This window comes from Phocoena phocoena, chromosome 12 (assembly GCF_963924675.1).
Source record: "Phocoena phocoena chromosome 12, mPhoPho1.1, whole genome shotgun sequence".
Lineage (NCBI taxonomy): Eukaryota > Metazoa > Chordata > Mammalia > Artiodactyla > Phocoenidae > Phocoena > Phocoena phocoena.
Genome location: NC_089230.1, coordinates 20,208,184 through 20,227,876, shown reverse-complemented (window position 1 = coordinate 20,227,876; position 19,693 = coordinate 20,208,184). Strand labels below are relative to the sequence as shown.

General features: G+C 37.5%; 1 protein-coding gene across 1 annotated transcript in view; it reads left to right on the top strand.

Annotated features, from left to right (window-relative positions):
• Positions 1 to 19,693, top strand: part of UTRN (utrophin) — a 482,739-nt gene that overhangs the window by 236,750 nt on the left and 226,296 nt on the right. Inside the window, exons 48-49 of the mRNA XM_065888619.1 lie at positions 2,412 to 2,617; positions 5,554 to 5,708. Coding sequence (XP_065744691.1) covers positions 2,412 to 2,617; positions 5,554 to 5,708 — 361 coding nt within the window. The remainder of the gene's footprint in view (positions 1 to 2,411; positions 2,618 to 5,553; positions 5,709 to 19,693) is intronic.

Below are 19,693 nucleotides of genomic sequence, written 5' to 3'. Positions count from 1 at the left end.
TCCTTACCTTTATTCACATTTTTTTCTTCTTGGCCTCTCCCCAGGTGAAATTCTACTCAGCAGCTAAAATGTCACCTCCTTTGTGAAGTCTCTCCCACCCTCTTTTAGTCTCTGGTGAACTATATTTTCTGTCTTTAGTTCCTGCTGTGACCTTTTCCCCCATAATTTCGTTGTAGATCTCACAGTTAATTCTCTCTCCCCTCCATAGACTGTAAATACCCCTTTTTGGCCCTGAGGCCTCTCCCAGGGCCCAGTACCAATTAGTTCCTTAATAAATATTTATTTGTGGCAGAATATAAACTGGAAGGTATTTTATTACCTAGTCTAATATTTCTGAAGGAAAGTCAACTATTCCCCCTATAAAAACTGTTTTGATTTCAAAATAAGTATTGCAGCAACAAGGTTATTATAAGAGATGAGTTAGCAGAGAACTTTTAGTGTGTCACAGTATTGGTTTATTTTTACTAAGTAAGCCATTTTCTTTCTTTCCCCCGTTTTTTTAATTTTTATTTTATTTTTATTTTTTTATTAACTGGTGGATTGCTTCTGCCTATCGAACTTTGGAGTGACCCTGTTTCCCATCACATGGCAAAGGAGCTTCTCAGCTTTGGTGACACCAAACTATTTACCAAGTCTTCTCCACTTTGCTTTTTCTACCATCTTTTGTTTTTTCCTCCACGCCTCCTCTCTGTCCAAAGTTTGCTTTAAGGTTTTCTTCTCCCGAATATCTTCCTTTTTCAATTTAACTCCCTCTTTTTTCTTCTCTCAATTTTTTCTGGTATAGAGGCTCCATGGTCCATATCATTATTCATTATATGAAAAACCACCCTCAGCCAGAGGGTACTACCAATAGTAACTTGCTTTTTGCACTTATTTCCAATGAATAGGATAATTTGCTTATCTTTTATGATAAACCTCTGATACTTGCTGTCATTGATATCTTTAGTTTTATTTGTTCAGTATTAAAGGATTCTATTAGTTATAGTACTTTATGTAACTTTGTAACTGACAAGTAAACCATTACAATAAATTTTCCCTCTCCCTAAGTTAAAACGTAAGCAATTTATTTAAACTGTTGGATAAGACAGCATAAAATAATCTCACTGAACAATTTTTTAGAATTATTATACATAAGTATAATTTACATTTTTCTGAACAGTCTTAAACTGATAGCTCTTATGGTTTACTATAACCCAGTATTGTTTGAAGAATTTTACCGAAAGGTCTTGTGATGACCTAGCTGCAAATTTTTTTTTTGTTTTTCTGTTTTTGCGGTACGCGGGCCTCTCACTGCTGTGGCCTCTCCTGTTGCGGAGCACAAGCTCTGGACGCGCAGGCTCAGCGGCCACGGCTCACGGGCCCAACCGGTCCGCGGCATGTGGGATCCTCCCAGACCGGGGCACGAACCTGCGTCCCGTGCATCGGAAGGCGGACTCTCAACCACTGCGCCACCAGGGAAGCCCTGCAATGTTATTTTTTAGTTAAGTTCTTCTTGGCCTGGTACTTAACTATAGCCCTTCAGTCTTTCTGGCATACAAGGCATCTTCTAGAAATTTGTTTCTAACTTTCTACCTACTTATTACGAATGGGTTGTTGAAGATATTTAAAGTTATTGCTTACTAGTACTTCAGTTCAAATCATGAATTGCCCCTGAAGTAATTAATCAAAAGTTTAAGTTTCCTTAGATTTCTTTTTCCTTGACACATGTTAAAAATACAAGAGGAAAGAAAGTAGGGGAGAGAAAAGGAAAAGAGAAAGAGACAGAAACAGAGAATGAAAGAAAGAGAAATAGAAACAATAAAAAAGAGAGAGGAAAAGAGCCAATATGGATTTTTTTATAATAAAAAACTGCTGGGTACCTAGAAGTTGAATCTAATTTACTTTTAGCACTTCTCTTGAATATATAAAAACACTTCCTTTTAGAGAGGTTTCATGCTACAGTAAAACAAATGTGAAAAGTATTCTTAAGTATTTTATTTTCTTTTAAAATCAGTACTTCCTTAGAGGATGACAAATGACTATATCTTTGGTCATAAAGTTCTATCATAATGTACTGTTAAAATCTGCCTTCTTCAAACCAGGTTCTGTAAATATAAATTAGGTAGGAATTTATTTTCTTTATAATTTTTAGTTTGTCAGTTTATAATAGTCAGTATCTTTATTGTGAGATATTTTAATGCATTTAAAATAGTTTAATTCAAGATTTTTTCTTCAAGGATGGTTTCAGAAATATATCAGTCATACAGTGTGGCAGACATAATAAAATTCCTTTAAAATGTATGTACCATTTTGCCTCCTTTCTCTTTTCTATATATAACCTTATTTGTGATGAATTTGGTATCAGGTATTTTTTCCCTTTCCTGTTAGTTACTTTCTGGGATTTTAAAAAATATATATAATACCTCCTCCAGTGGAAAAGGTCAAGAACCAGTGGGATAGCACCCAGCATGGTGTGGAGTTAAGACAGCAGCAGCTGGAGGACATGATTATTGACAGCCTTCAGTGGGATGACCACAGGGAAGAGACGGAGGAGCTCATGAGAAAGTATGAGGCTCGCCTCTATATCCTTCAACAAGCTCGAAGGGATCCACTTATCAAACAAATTTCTGATAATCAAGTAAGACTCATTAGATACTTTCTGGCATTATCAATTTGTGGGATGTACTTTTTTTTGTTCTGTTGCTAACTGTAATTTTTAGGACCCTTGTCATAATGTTTTCCCAAGTGCTTAGAATGTACACTGAAATTTATATAAAGAATTTGACCAGGAAAGTTTTTGAAAAATTTCTGGAGGCATAACAAATAGAAATGTACGTGTATCCTAGATTTATAGCTCACTGACTCTTTGCAAATGGAACTTACCCATGAACCAGCATCTAGAAAGAAAACATTTTCAGGATCCCAGGAAACCTCCTTTTGTTCCCTTCCATATCTACCCTGAAGGTATTTTTTTATTTATGAAATCTCCTGAGACTTTCATTTGAGGGCTACTGTAGTGAACAAATCAAGTATTAAGTAAGTTTAGTTTCTTCTAGTACCTTTATAACCAAACCATTTTATCAATATCATCATAGCAGGTACCTTTTTTGTGATTAGTTGGATTATAGAGTTGATGATATTGAACACTTGTGGTATTTTTAAAGTGCTATTTTAAATCTCTACAGTCATAGAAAATATTCTTGAGTTGGAGGTTATGGCTGTTAGGTGATACTTTGGTGTAACATTTATTTACCCTGCAGGTAGCCTAAATGAAAGTGTACGCTTGTGAAGAATATAATAAAGGATATATGGGAAAAATCTCAGACATGAGAGTATGTTTTTATTCTTCAGACATGTAGGCTTTCCATGGTTACAACTTAAAAAGCAAGTGGCCAGGTATCCTGGTTTCCTGGGTCATTCTCTGTGTTTATGCTATCTGCTGAATTGTCTTCACCAAAAGACTCAAAAGTAATAATCAGCAAAGCTCCCGGACACTTAACCAGAGGAATACAGTTAAAAGTGATATCAGTGTTTCAATCATCATATTCAGAATATTCTTTTCTTTTTTTTTAATACATCCTAATTGGAGTATAATTGCTTCGCCATACTGTGTTAGTTTCTGTTGTATAACAAAGTGAATCAGCCATATGCATACATATATCCCCATATCCCCTCCCTCTTGAGCCTCCCTCCCACCCTCCCTATCCCACCCCTCTAGGTGGTCACAAAGCACGGAGCTGATCTCCCTGTGCTATGCAGCTGCTTCCCACTAGCTATCTATTTTACACTTGGTAGTGTATACATGTCGATGCTACTCTCACTTCACCCCAGCTTCACCCTGCCCCTCCGTGTCCTCAAGTCCATTCTCTATGTCTACATCTTTATTCCTGCCCTGCCAGTAGGTTCATCAGTACCATTTCTTAAAAATGACTTTGGGCTGCACTGGGTCTTCGTTGCTGTGCGCGTGCTTTCTCTAGTTGTGGTGAGCGGGGGCTACTCTTCGTTGCGGTGCGTGGGCTTCTCATTGCGGTGGCTTCTCTTGTTGCAGAGCAAGGGCTCTAGGTGCACGGGCTTCAGTAGTCGTGGCTCAAGGGCTCTAGAGCGCAGGCTCAGTAGTTGTGGTGCACCGGCTTAGTTGCTCCGTGGCATGTGGGATCTTCCCGGACCAGGGCTCGAACCCATGTCTCCTGCATTGGCAGGCGGAATCTTAACCACTGCGCCACCAGGGAGGCCCTGTACCTTTTTTTTTTTTTTTAGATTTCATATGTATGCATTAGCATACGGTATTTGTTTCTCTCTTTCTGACTTACTTCACTCTGTATGACAGACTCTAGGTCCATCCACCTCACTACAAATAACTCAATTTCATTTCTTTCTATGGCTGAGTAATATTCCATTGTATATATGTGCCACATTTTCTTTATCCATTCATCTGAGGTATCACCTCACACGGGTCAGAATGGCCATTATCAAAAAATCTAGAAACAATAAATGCTGGACAGGGTGTGGTGAAAAGGGAACCCTCCTGCACTGTTGGTAGGAATGTAAATTGATACAACCACTATGGAGAACAGTATGGAGGTTCCTTAAAAAACTAAAAATAGGGGCTTCCCCGGTGGCGCAGTGGTTGAGAGTCCGCCTGCCGATGCAGGGGACACGGGTTCGTGTCCCGGTCCGGGAAGATCCCACATGCCGCAGAGCGGCTGGGCCCGTGAGCCATGGCCGCTGAGCCTGTGTGACCGGAGCCTGTGCTCCGCAACGGGAGAGGCCACAACAGTGAGAGGCCCGCGTATCGCAAAAAAAAAAAAAAAAAAAAAAACTAAAAATAGAGCTACCATATGACCCAGCAATCCCACTACTGGGCATATACCTGGAGAAAACCATAATTCAAAAAGGAATATTCTAATCAGCAGTGTAGTTCTATTCTGGAACTTTAGGGTGGATTTTTCTGCTAGTCGCTACAAAAATCATTTTAAGAACATTCATTGGTCATTTAGATTTCATGGGGAGTATCTTGATACAAGAGCTCTCAGAGGTGGAAAAAAATTTATCAAGGAACCAATGCCTATGGACATACAGCATCAATTTAGTTTATTCAAGCAACTCTCAGTAAACCTTGCTTAGCTACTGGATCCAGCCAAGCAGTTAACTTTGTAAACAGTGATACACAGTGATCCAGGGACAAGAAGACTTCCATGTTGTTGCCCTTTCCATATCTCAAGCACATATAGAGGAACTAACTCTATAGTAAGCTCATTTCTATAAGATACATGTTCCTGTAAGGATCAGATATAGCAGTAGGAATGAAAGAAGACAACTGGTTTGAGGAAGTAAAACATATCAAAGGAGAAAAGACAGTAATCTTTTAATGTTATCTGCTATGTACCTGATCACTTTTCACTTCCAGAATTATTTTTGTTTGAGCTTACATGCAAGAGTTTGTTTTATAATTTGATTCCTTCTTTTGATATCTGTGTCTAAAACATATTAAAACCTACTGGAAGGACCAGTGTTTTGGTCATACTTGTTATTGAGTGATCCGGTCTAACAATTACATCTGAAATTACACCTTAGATGTTGCTTCAAGAACTGGCTCCTGGTGCTGGTATCGTAATGGCATTCGATAATGTCCTGCAGAAACTGCTGGAGGAATATGGCAGTGATGACACGAGGAATGTGAAAGAAACCACGGAGTACTTAAAAACATCATGGATCAATCTAAAACAAAGGTAATGCTAAGGCCCTGGCAGCTGTATGTATGTATATTGTCAAGTTGATAATTTTTTTTTTTTTTTTTGCGGTATGCGGGCCTCTCACTATTGTGGCCTCTCCCGTTGCGGAGCACAGGCTCCGGACGCGCAGGCCCAGCGGCCATGGCTCACGGGCCCAGCCGCTCCGCGGCATGTGGGATCTTCCCGGACTGGGGCACGAACCCGTGTCCCCTTCATCGGCAGGCGGACTCTCAACCACTGTACCACCAGGGAAGCCCAAGTTGAGAATTTGATTGCTTTGGCTTTCTCATGGAAGCGTGTGGAACAGGTCACATATTTTATTATTATTTTTAGATTTTTATGCTGTACTGAGTTAGTATTATCACACTTAGTACAGAGTGTATATTTATACATTAGGTACTTGAGTTTCTGCAATGGAATTTTTCCTTGAATGAGTCTAAACCTTGCCCGTGATCATTTTATGTGTTCTGATTTTCTTATGCCTCTTGAGTACATTTTGTAGTACTCTGATGGTAAGGAACACTTAGGTATTACAGAGGCATCAGGGTAATATTATCCCTAACGGTAATTAAAACAGTATGCTATTTGGTCAGGTCATCCTCGGTTTTGGCTGAGAACACATGGATCCCCACTAGTCTCCTGAAGTATACTAAGTATATGTTGGGCTTCAACTAACTTATTATCTTTTCTTTTCATTACTTTATCTCGTCAGTATATTTGGAACAGTCTAAAATAGCATACGTGTTTATAAGAGAAATTTTTCTGTCACTTGAGCATCTAGACTTTGAGGCACTTTTAAACAATGGTTAGCATCCTTTAAGACTGCATATTTATATTCATCATCAGTAAGACGCTGTTTGCTTCCTGCATAGTACCGTGAATACCTGTGTCTGAATGAAATTATGGTTTCACACATCTTGAATATTCAGATGCAACTGCCTGAAAGCTAACTTGATATCAAAACCACATTTATTTTGCAGTGAATAAAATGGATAATATCAGAACACTTTATGATATATATTACTGGTAATAAAGTATGGACAAGCATGTAGTAATGGTTTGATATGGAGGTATTTTATACATTTTTAGAATGTCATTTTTAGTTAGATTCTCTAATGTACATTTGGGGAAACTCAAAAGAATTATGAGTCAGTATGTGAACATGAATGTGTTGCTGCATATCCCTAGGATTCTGGAGAATATAAAGACAAGGATAGCAAATACAAAACTTCAAAGTGTTTAAAGCAGAATATAGTTATAATATTGGTCTTTCTAGCATTTTAGTACAACTGCTTTTCTCTTGTTGTAACAGGTAATTTGGATATAGTAAGAATCCCAAAACTAAGGCAGGGAAGAGGAGGAATTAAAAACAGCTTTAAAGTACAAATTTCTAGTTACAAGATAATTTCTGGGGATGTAAGATACAGCATGGTGATTATAGTTAACAGTACTGTATTGTGTATTTGAAAGTCACTAAATCTTAAAAGTTATCACAAGAAAAATGTGTAACCATGTTTAGTGATGGATGTTAACTAAATTTACTGTGCTAATCATTTTGCAATATATACATATATCAAATCATTGTTGTACACCTAAGGCTAATACAGTGTTGTATGTCAATTATATCTCAGTTAAAAAACCCAGCCTTAACATTAAGAGAGATCGTCCTTAAGCATACTTTATCTATGTGTTTCCACAAATTCCGTCTACTGTAAGAATTACGACTTTGTTTTTATTGTAAACAATACCAGAAAAATTGATCACTTAGGAATGTGTGGCCAGCTTTATTTAGCAATTCCAGTTCTTTTTTTGCTTTTACTTTGTAAATATTTTAAGACAGCCTACAGCAGTGGTTAGATTAGATGGAAGAGGCAATTAAAGATGAATTATATTCCAGGGTGATCTTTCATTTATCATAGCTAAGACAACCACAGTGTTCCAGTTTTATGGTAGTTACAAGTCATTGTCTTTATTCTATTTTCTTTCTGCGTTTTAGGGGACATAAGTAAACATGTTAATATTTAGATATGGTTTAGGTATGTTATTATCTATAAAGCAGAGAAAATACAACAAAACTGTGGCTCACGGGATCCCATCATAGTGATAGCTGGGTTTTCTATGTATTGCCAGGATTTTATCTTTTAAACACAATTTTATTTACAATTTCTAACTGTTTAATTGAAGATCTTCCTGAAATATACAAATCTTTCCTTGCCTTCTTTAGCAAAGTACATGAACCTATATTAAACATTCTTTGAATTCTTGGCATTATTGTTATGAAGAGAGAATTAAGGAACTATAAGAGCTGTACCTGACCTTACAGTTCATTTAAACAAGTGTTTCTCAACCTTTTTTACATTATCCACCCCGCCTAAGGAGCCTTTTCAGATACTTGCCCACAGGACATTTTAATACCGTGGGTATCCTGTGTATCTGTTTCTGTACTTTATATTTATGCTTTATACGTAAAAAGAGTAGATCTTTCCCACTCCCCTCCGCCACCTCGCACCACCAAGAACCATACTTTCTTCCATCGAGAATGCTTACTCTAATACTCCCTCAGACAAGTTAAATGACACGTTCCAAGGTACAAGGCAGAACCAAGGTGATATTTTTCTTTATTAAATTTTGACAATGCTCTCCACGCTCTGAAGAATTGGTGGTGAATTTTTTCAGGCTGCTATGCTTTGTGAGATTTTGTGCTTCATTTTTAGCGTATAAATTTTATTGGGCATCTCCTAATTGTTGGGCTCTGTGCTAAGCTCTTCACTTGCATTATTTTATTTAATCCTCTGAATACCCATAGGAGATAGGCAGAATTTTCATCAACATTGTATCGATGAACAAACTGAAGTAGAGAGAAGTTAAGGAATACCCGAGATCACAGAGCTCATACAGGCAGAGCTGAGATTGGAATCCAAGCCTTTTTGACTTTGCAGTTGGGCTTTTATCTTTCTTAAAAAATCGCTTTATTTTTCTTCTTTGCTGTCAGAACTTCAGCTCTTGCTGATGACGGTTCTGAGTACCCACCTCTCAGATCTTTGTGATTCTACTTACTGGTTCTTATCTGTGTTGAGTTTAGAAACCAGATCTGATTAAAGATATGGGGGCCTCTGCTACGAATAAATGTAACTCTCTCTAGTACATGGCCATTGTGCCTGCTGTAGTGGCTGGCCCTGGAGCACCTTTACACCATGGCTTTTCTCTCATCTCCCAGCTGTGTTCTGAATGTACCTTGTAGTCAGCCAAATTCTGGAGGGGTGAAGGGTTATTATATTGCACATGGAACACTATTATTGCGGTATAATATATGAAATTTAATATCAGCATTCAAAGGAAATGTTTTGTCTGAATTGCAATTGGACTAAGTCATTTGGCTATTCACGTTCCCTTATCTACCACCCGCAATCCAATACTCACTGATAACAGAAAGCTTTGAATTGACGTGAGGCTATTTATTATGGTCTGTTTATCCCGCGTAGTGTGAATAGCCTTGTTCCGAGCTGCAGAAATATTAATGTGTTTGCTCCCTCAGGGCGTAGTTGGGGCTAACATGTCGTTTAGATACATTCATAATAATAGTTTTCTAATGTACAAAAAATGATTAATTCTTAAACATAACTAGCTCCCGATATTTTGGGTTCTGTAAACAACAGGTCTGTCTCTAACATTTTAAACTAATTGACATATCTTGACCACTATTCTTTTTGCTGGTGAAATTTTTTTCTTACATTTCTTAATGCCAGTTAACAAATTTTGTAGTGCAAATTGAGATAACGATAATTGAAATGGGCTTATAGTAACTTTCAGAGTGTAGATGCCTCATGTGGGTCTGAAATGTTATTTTAACCCTGGAGTGCATATGTTCATGTATATGTGTATGTATGTACACATACACACATACTTGCACACATACATATACACACATAGTTATTTATGCTGAAACATTATGAAGGAAACGAGACAATATAACTTTATGTTATAAAGAATATCCTATAGATCATTAATTATTATGTATTTTTCTCTTTGCCCTCCATCCCCCGGAAGCCATCTTTTGCTGCCTACTTTAAGGCATTTCTCGGTTTATACAGGCAGGACGAAAAGCACACTGGCTCTGGTATCTGGCAATCCTTGATTAACATCCTGGCTTATTCACTTACCATCTGTGTGAACTTTGACCAAGTTATTTCAACTCACTGAATCTCAATTTCTTGGTTGTAAAGCAGAGCACATATCTAATGGGTAAGATTATTGTTAGGGTCAAGAATTAGGTATAAAGGTTCCTCATACATGGTATGTGCTCAACAAAAGTTTACCCCAAATTATTATCATCTGCTCTGTCATATTATGTGTTCCTTATAAATCCGTTGCCCTTTGGTCTGTTGTACAGTACTGTCTATGGTTAAATTAGCGGAAGGTTTAGTCATCGTCAGTTGTTTGTCTGTAGTCATTTTGAATAGTCTCGATTTACATTAATGAGAAAATAATTGGTTATCTGATTTACTGAGTGCGGTATATATATTCTAAATGTTTATTACCAGATGAAACTTTTAGAAAATACAATTTTCTTGTTAGTGTCTTAGTCTGTTCAGTCTTCTGTAACAAACTCCACAGACTGGGTGGCTTAGAAACTACAGAAATGTACTTCTCAAATTTCGGGAGGCTGGAAGTCCAAGATCAGGGTGCCAGCATGGTCGGGTGAAGACCCTTTTCCCGGTAGCAGACTTCTCCTTTCCCTATGTGGCAGAAGGGATACGAGAGCTTTCTCAGGCCTCTTTTATAAGGTCATTAACCTCATTCATGGTGGCTTTGCCCTCAAGACCTAATCATCTCCCAAAGGCCAACCGACCTCCTAATACCATCGCATTGGGCATCAAGATTTCAACATAGGAATTTGAGGAGGACAGATACATTCAGACCATAGCAGTTAGTAAAATCATCACAGTTGCTGAATTTACATTGCATTTAAGTGTTTTCTGCCTAGGCAGAAGTGTAACCGTCGTGGAAGGAAAGGGTGTAGTATTTTTTAAAGTTTATTTCATGTGACAGCCACAAATACAGATTTATCTAGTGAAGGGACTTTCTTCTTTAGAAATGACACTGTCTTTCTAATTAATGTTCATTAACTTGTTAATAACGTCCTGCTGGACATGTGGAATGCACATAGTTTACAAGGGGTTATATAAATATTGTGTATACTAAAGACTGAATTTGTGAAGCCCTTGATTATTTTGAAAACATTACATTCCAAAAATTTGAATTTGCCTTTGATTGCTTTCCCAGTTATTTTTATTGTATATTTTGAAACTTTCATTATTTCTGCTATTACTTTTTCAGCAGTGATTGTTTATTGTCCCAACTGACTAATAAAAATGAAATGTTCTTTTTCAGCATTTATCCATTGTTTGATTTGGCCAGTTTCTTTGAACTGTGGTCAGTGGAGATACTCATATGGGGATTGTGTCCTATGGCCTGACATCAACCTGGCCCATCCTTTGCACTCTTAAAATGAGTGTTGTAGCAGCTGTCACTCCCAAATTAATGAGCTTAGGTGAAAAGTACTGGTAGCCATATCCTTTGAGCCTGTATGCTGGTATGAGATTTGGGTCAGTCAATTTGATTTATCCTCTCCGAAGCTTACTTCTTTCCCTGAATGTTACCTTTATTTTCCAACCTGTTTCTTTTCTTTTCATTGCTAGCATTTCGTTTTTAGTTTTCCCTTCTGAGCTGGGAAGGAAACTGGTAAAGAAGAAAAGTGTAAAAATTATACTCTTCTTTATTTTCCTTTTTTGTTATATTGTTTTAATATTTCAATTACTGTTTTATTGCCTTTGAAAAAAATTTACCAATAATGTCTTTGTGGTACATACCTAACAATACTAATGTTTTCATTTTGTATATAACAAGCTCAAGCAAGCAGTTATTTTCTTAATGCATTTAACTCCATAATAAACAACCTAAAGGACCAGTGCCTGTAGCCTTTGTCTTTGCTTTCATTTGTTCTTTTTTCCCATGAGTTAGTTCATTACATGTTTATTTATTTAACCTTATCTTTGTCAAGCTCTGTGATCAGCCCTGAAGCTTCAGCCATAAACAGTGCTCTGTGCCTACTCCCCAGGAAGCTTACCTTTCATAGGAAGATCCAGGTAGTAAAAAGAAAATAATACATAATTATAGATGATGATTTTGGAGGCAAAAGAAACTAAAGAGGTGCTACCTAAGAGAGGGAATTATTTAGCTTGGCTAAATTTAGAAAGCATAACGCAAAAGGCAGCATTTGAGCTGATTCAGGTTAAGAAGAACCATCTGAAAAAAATTCTAGGGTCAGCAGCAAAGGTAAAAGTCATGAGGCGGGAAACAGCATAGAATGTGGTTGAAATAAAATGAATAAGGGGCTTAAGAAGTGGTAGAAGAGGGAGGCAGAGGCAACATCATGCGGAACTTTGTAAGACATGGGAAAGGGTTTGGATATTAAGTACAATGGAAAGCTATTGGAATCAGTAAGCAAGGGATGACACTATCTAATTTATAATATTCAATCGAATCTTGCTTAGTCTTATGAGGAGAATATATTTTAGGGGTGTAAGAGAATAATTGGGACAGCCAGTAAAGAAGTGATTATTGTGGTCCAGGTGAGAGATGGTGGGTATCCTGGGATATTGTGTACCAGCAATGGTGGAAAGAAGGTCATGGCTTTTGAGATGTACTTCAGAAGTAGAAAAGATGTTTGATGGATTAGATATGTAATTTGGGGGAGTGGAAACAATCTAAGATGGCACTTTGTGAAAGGATGAGTGGTAGTACCATTCACTGGAAAAGGCTATGGGAGTTTCTGGGAGAAAAAGTTCAAGAACTGGATTTTGACGTGCTCATTTGAGATGCCTATTAGATATCCAAGTGTATAGGTCAAATAGATAATTGGATATGTGAATCTGGAGCTCAAACATTCCAGAGCTCAGATAGGAATTGGGGAGTTCTTAGCATCTACAGTGGAGGTTAAATCTGTGGGACTGGATGAGATCACTGGGAAAAGAATAAAGATGGAGAAGAGGGAGATGGATTGAGTCCACAAAGTCTAGGGTTTGGTGATGGAGCAAAAAAGGAAAAGAGAACAGAAAAGGCTCAGAAAAATCTTCGAATGAAGTAGAAACAAAATCCAGGTGTTCAAAAGTATAGGGAAGAAAATATTTTTAAGAGGGAATGGAGAGAGGATAATATTTCTAAGAGGGAATGATCCATTGTGTTTAATTAGGCTGAGAAATTCAAAAAGATGACACAACACCATTCCTGGAATTCCACATTTTGAAGATTCCGGTGATTTTGAAAAGAGCAATTTCAAGGGAGTAATGGGGTAGAAAGTAGAGAATGAGATCAAGTTGGGGAAATAGAAATGATTTGTGGAAAGATCACCAGAGAAGTTTGTTGTAAACAGAGGCAGAGAGATTAGGTAGTACCTGGAAAGCAATGAAGGTTAAAGAGAGGTGAATGACTTTTCTTTAAAATGGGACATGAGAATAAAGCATGTGTGTATGCTCATGGGAATGATCTAGTAGAGTGATGTCAGACTGAGGTGACAAAGGAAGAGGAAAGAAGTCCTTCTGTTGATAAGGTGAGATCTGTAGAATTGAGTTTGGTTAGAGCTGGGATGCTTTTTCCATTATGACAGGAAGGACAGTGAGAAGATGAGTATAGATGCATGTGGATTGGAGCCTTAGTAGTGGGAGGATGACATATTCTCAGTGCAATGACTTCTGCTTTCTTTATGATCCATGAGGTGTGCTCTCAGTGAGGCTGGAAGTGTGACTGAGAGAAGTTTGAAGAAAGAGGATCAGTTGTAGAATCTAGGTGGGTGGGACAGAGAGCTTCCTAGGGGGACTTTAGTGCTGGGCAGTGATGGGTGCCTATTTGTGATTTATTATAATAATGTAAAGGAAAGATAGCCCTGTTGTGGTGTTCTTTAGCAATGTGTATCTACTCGGAGGCAAGTAGAAAGAATGCAGATGAAAAGTCAGACGGAGAGGGAGCAGGGGAGAGGAAGGTATTTGTAAGGTAATGGAGACCGGGATGCACTAGTGCATAATGGTGTCTATCATGTCCCTTTCCCTGGGAGGTGCAATCCCTCACTGGAGCCTATGGCTTGGCAAGCAGATCTTGAGTTGGATTTCAGACTCCACGTACCTGTTGAGGCAGTGAGCAGCCTATGTGCAGTTACCATGGACCTGGAGGTCAGTATATGAACATAATGGAAAATGTCTCCTGCTTTGAAGGGGTAGGATTTTGCCTGGAAGGTGGGAGAACAGCGGCTTGGAAGTAGCAAATTGAAGGAGGCGGACCCTCATTCCAACAGTTGTGCATCACGAGGCATATAGGGTCTGAGAGAAAAAAGAAAAAGACTTCGTTAGAAGTCTGCAGACAAATTGATGGCACTAGGGAAACCAATTTCACTTAAGGCAGGGTAAAAGGATCGATCTGAGGAATCTCCCAATCATAGAATAGGTTTCCAGGCTTAATGGAAGAAGGGTTTTGGGGGTAGATTGGGAAAGGTATGGAGCAGTATTGGGGTTATGGTCTGGTAATGGTTGGCTAAGAACAAATATCTGGTAGTGACTTAGTTAAAAGGGAAATAGGATGTGGTGTGATAAATCCTCACATAGGAATAGTTCTGTCTTGAATAGCAGGGTTGCGGGTACCTCTCTTAAGCTTCCCAAGTGGTGTGGTATTAGCAGCTTAGAACAGTCTCCTTGAGTTCCATGGAGTGAATTTTTAAGTGCCTGATGATGACCCAATCTCTGTGCAACAGAGACTGGTCACAAAGTACCGTAGATGGTTGGGGATATCTTCAGTGACTAATTCTTCATTAAATCCACTGCATTAAAGTGTGCTTTAATATATTTCCTAGCTAAATGATACTTTATACACCAAAGGACAAATTACCTTGTGAAGGTACTCAATGGGAAACTTAAAGAATTGTTTCATTGTAAGTTTTTTACATGCCACTCAAACTACTGATGCTACTATTTTCCACTCTAGAAGAGGTAAATATATTTAAATCTCATGTAACTGTAAACATCACCTTTAAAGTATACCAAAATTTAGCAACACATATCTGTGGGTTTGCTAAGACACTCTTTTCCATTGACGTCTTAAAAAAAAAGACATATCTGCTTGTGTTCAGACACTCTTTTGACCAATTATAAGCACATGCACATTTGATTAAACAATATTATATCTTGTAGCTTAAAAATGAAGCATTATTTAACATTTAAAATAACATTTTAAAAATTCAGTTATATGGGTGGCCATGTTTTGTAATGCTACAAAATGACTATAAGCTATTTTGTAGCCTATCATAGTTGCTTTTATAACAGAAATCTCTTTAAAAGCTGAGTTTACATTTTAAAAATCCAAGTCCCCTTTAACATAAACTATTATAAATCTGCCACAGATACATTCTTTAAATCTTTTATGAGAAGTTATTTATACTTTCAGTCTGCACCATTTCTTGCATTAAAGAATTCTATAGTCTGCTACTTCTGTTTGAAGTAAAAAAATTTTTTTGCTAAAATTATCCTTCTAAACTTCAAAAGTTCTTTTAGGATTTCAGCCTATCTTTATGATTTGTGGGTTTTACAGGATTAAAAAAAAAAAATCTTTTCTGCCTTTGTCTAGTAGCCATAATTTCCTGAACTTAAAATCCTGTGGCATGCAGGATCTTTAGTGTGGCATGTGTACGTCTTAGCTGCGGCATGCAGACTTTAGTTGCGGCATGGATGCAGGATCTAGTTCCTCAGCCAGGGATTGAACTTGGACCCCCTGCATTGGGAGTGCGGAGTCTTACCCACTGGACCACGAGGGAAGTCCCTACATGCAGTGATTCTTAATGAAGCTGAATTTGAAGTTACGGATGGAGTGAGAATGGAGGAACTCTTCCAGTAGGTTTTATAATCTCTATGATGGAATTTGTAGTTTTAAAAGGACCCCTAGAGATTCTGACACGGGCCCTTTACTCAACTAGTCCAAGCTCTTTATTTTAAGGATGGAAAAAGAAAATTGGAGATTTGAAGTGGTTACCCCAAGGCATATAGCTAGTAAATGGCAGAGGTGGTAAAATTAGGTGGTTTCCTTCTGAGAGCAGTGTATAAATGGCATTAGAAGTAATTTATTAGCCTGTGTCATAAAGTGTGTGTACATACTTCTGAGCATCTAATTTTAGTGATTTTTTTGCCTTATGGTATTATGATAAATCATGTGAAATTCCTTGAAAATAAATAAAAGATTCTTGTAGTGTCTTGTCGTGTCCAGTATACCATACTCTAGCCTTTTAAAAAAAGAATAAAATGAATGATGTGGACAGCTGATACCTTTTAGCTATATTCTGTTACAGATTTCATATGAAATTATATTAATTTCAAAAATCAGATTATAAGTATAAATACTATGGTTATACATTTTAAAATGTATATTTATTATAATAACAGGAAGACAGTTCGGACTGCTGTAAATAGAGTTTAGTTTTCAGTATGTTCATTATTTTTAGTTGTTGATTGTCATCATGATAAAAAAACTATGACACCAGATATTCGTGAATTTTAAAAAATTCCCTAGGACATTTATTATTAAATTGCCCATTTGCATCCTATACATAAAATTACTTTCCCAGTATTTCACCAAATTCATATACAAGGTTAGGGAAAAATGTTATAAGCCACTATGTTTGTGGTGATTTGTTGTTACAGCAGTAATGGCCTGCTAATAGGCACCATAAGAGAAATTATGGGATGCTATGGAATGAGATACTATAGGTTTGGAAAGTATCTGCACCAAGTTCTGTAGGGTAAGTAGAAATTAACCAGGTGGAAAGGGAAAAGTTTAGTGGGGGGATGGAGGGGTTAGGAAGGATATTTAAAGTAAAAGAAATAAAAAGTTAAGCTCTGGATGGGAAACAGTGACCACTTTGAGGGTTAGTAATTGGTTCGTTTTTGTAGGTGGCATGAGGCTTGGAGTGATGAGATGATACTTGGAAAGGTAAGCAAGACTCAGACCTTGTGGAGAACCTTGTGTGGCAAGTGGAGTTTAGGGATGATGAAAATGATGCGTGAGGAGGTGGGCAACTGCCCCAGGTTTCACAGCTAGTCAGTGGAGGAGCCATGTCTGCCTTGATCCAAAACCTGTATTCTTTTGCTTTAGTAACCAATAAAGTAGACATCTCTTAACCATTGTCTAAAAGTTATTTTTTAGCAGTTTCCTACAAAGTGAATACTTTTGAAGGAGAATCTCTTTTCCCACTGATGACTAGTAGATAATTTGACAGTTTTACAATAAATGCCCTAGCTTCTGGATTCAGAATGTTCCACTGGTCACCAAAATATGCTGCTGGTGTTACCCAACCCAGTGGAACCAACATTGTCTAAGGTCAAGCGCTCATGATTCTCTTAGCTCCCTTTTCCTCTGAAGCATCACTTTAGGCTTTCCACCTCCCCTGCTAGCCTGGTCCTTCCTTCATGCTTGATAAGTTTGTAAGTGTCTCTCAAGTAGAGGGAATCTCTGCCTTCACCCATGAGGTTCTTAGACATTTGCATCCTTTTCCCTAGTCTGGGCATTCTTAGGGTTTAATAGAGCTAATTCATAATGATGTGTTTCTACATTAGCTGTTTGCCACATAACCTGTTATGTACGTGTGAATATTCTTAAGAATAAAGGATATTGATTATGTAAGCTGAACGTGTTTGACTTTGCTAAATTTTATAATTACTAAATTTTATATGTGTTCTTAAAATAAGAATAGTCTACTTTACTAAATTTTATAATTACTAAATTGTATATGAGTGTTCTTAAAGTTAGAATCGTCTGTTCATGGCTGATTAATTGTGCCTGTATACTCCTTTAATTCTTATACTTTTTTGGCACAATCTTTATTTGGGTATTCTTTTTTTTTTTTTTTTTTTTTTTGCTGTACATGGGCCTCTCACTGTTGTGGCCTCTCCCGTTGCAGAGCACAGGCTCCGGACGCGCAGGCTCAGCGGCCATGACTCACGGGCCCAGCGGCTCTGCAGCACGTGGGATCTTCCCGGACCGGGGCACGAACCCAAGTCCCCTGCATCGGCAGGCGGACTCTCAACCGCTGCGCCACCAGGGAAGCCCTGGCTATTCTTAGTATTTTCTTCAGTTGATATTTTAATAATTGAAAATATGGGCAGGGTTAGGTGGAAGATAAAACACCATCACCACCAACCACCCAAATTCTGGTGGATAACTTCTAAATATAAAAAATTAAATATATGAATATGATTACAAAAATATTTAAAATACTGAAAGATTTATAATAGAGTATAGTGGTACTCTCACTACTCACTACAGTCCCTCTCCCTAGCGGCAGCTTTTTTCTTCCCCTTGCTTGATCATTTTTTATTTTTATGTTTTTGAGGAACTGCCATATTGTTTTCCATAGTGGCTGTACCATCTTATCATTGACTTTTTAGAGAAGCAGATATTCAGTGTTGACGTTATTATGCCTGTCTAAACATCATTAACAGCCAGGCACTAAAGTTTACTATGATTTTGCTTCTTCTCTGTTTATTTTACCTGAAATTAATAATTGCCTTGTTTTTATACGCTTAGTTTTCTTTGCACCTATTGCTAATTCTTCCCACATTTTCCAATAGCCTGTCAGTGATTGACAAGGTCAATCACATTAAGCAGTCTATCACTTCTAATATTTTTTCTTGTAGACATTTGCTCTGGAGACAGCTTTCCAGGTCTGCTGCGCAGCCATTATCCTGGGGATTTTCTGTGCTTTCCTCCTAGGATCTCATGGAGTTTGTTTTTGTCCTCTTTTGAGTTATTGTTTTGTCAGAGTGTCTCCTTTGTTAATTTTGTCAAATTAAAACAAGAAACATAACAGCTGGAATGGTGAAGACAGCCCTCATCTGATCCAGTTTGGTGCATTGCTCTCTTTTCTGAGATCTCCTTTCACCATTAGCATGAGAGCCTGTTGGATTTCTTGTTTTTAAGCTTCTTATATTGTCTTCTTTCTGGATTTACAAACTAGGTATTGTAGAGGACTTCTGTCAGTAGCTTCTTGAAAAGTGGAGTTTGGGAGGTAATTTTAAAGGCATATTGTAAAAAGATTTTCATTATTCTATAAAACTATCATAATGCTATAAAAAGACTCTGAGGAATATGGAGATACAAAAGACTGCTTCTGCCCATAGTGAGTTTATGGAACAGGGAGACAGACAAGAAATCTCTATGATGTAGATAAAGTAAAATTTAAGGGTGAAATAAGATCACAATCTAAGGGCTTTTCCAGGATATATATGATGAATTTCTGAATGAAGAGGAGTTTTGACCTTTTATGAACTCAGGACAAGGAAACCTAATTGGGCTGAGATGTTCTGAAGGAGGTAACTTTAACCCTTAAAGGATTGGAAGGAATTTGATAGGTGAAGATTGTCAAAAGGACATTTTTTATGTGGGTATAAAGTTATGTGGGCATAGTATTAAGAATATTCTAGAGAAAAAGGAACATACCACTTTGATCTGAACTATTGGAAATAACTAGGGGCGTAAAGCTGGAAAAGTAAGTTAGTGATAGATTATGGAGGACACTGAGTTCCAGCAGAAGCAATTTGAATTTGTTCTGTAGGCAGCCAAACACTGTTGGCGGTTTTTCAGTAAGTAAATGCTGAGTTGAAGATGACATTCCAGAATGTCATATAAATGGGATCGTAGTATGTAGCTTTTATGTCTGGCTTCTTTCACTTAGCAAAATGCATTTGAGGTTCCATTCATGTTGATGTATATACATCATTAGTTTTTAGATTTTTATTGCTCAGTAGTATTCCATTATATGCATGTACCCCAGTTTATCTATTTACTAGCTGATGACATTTGGGTTATTATGAGTTTTGGACCATTATGAATAAAGCTGCTATGATCATTTGCATACAGGTTTTGTGTAGGCATATGTTTTCATTTCTCTT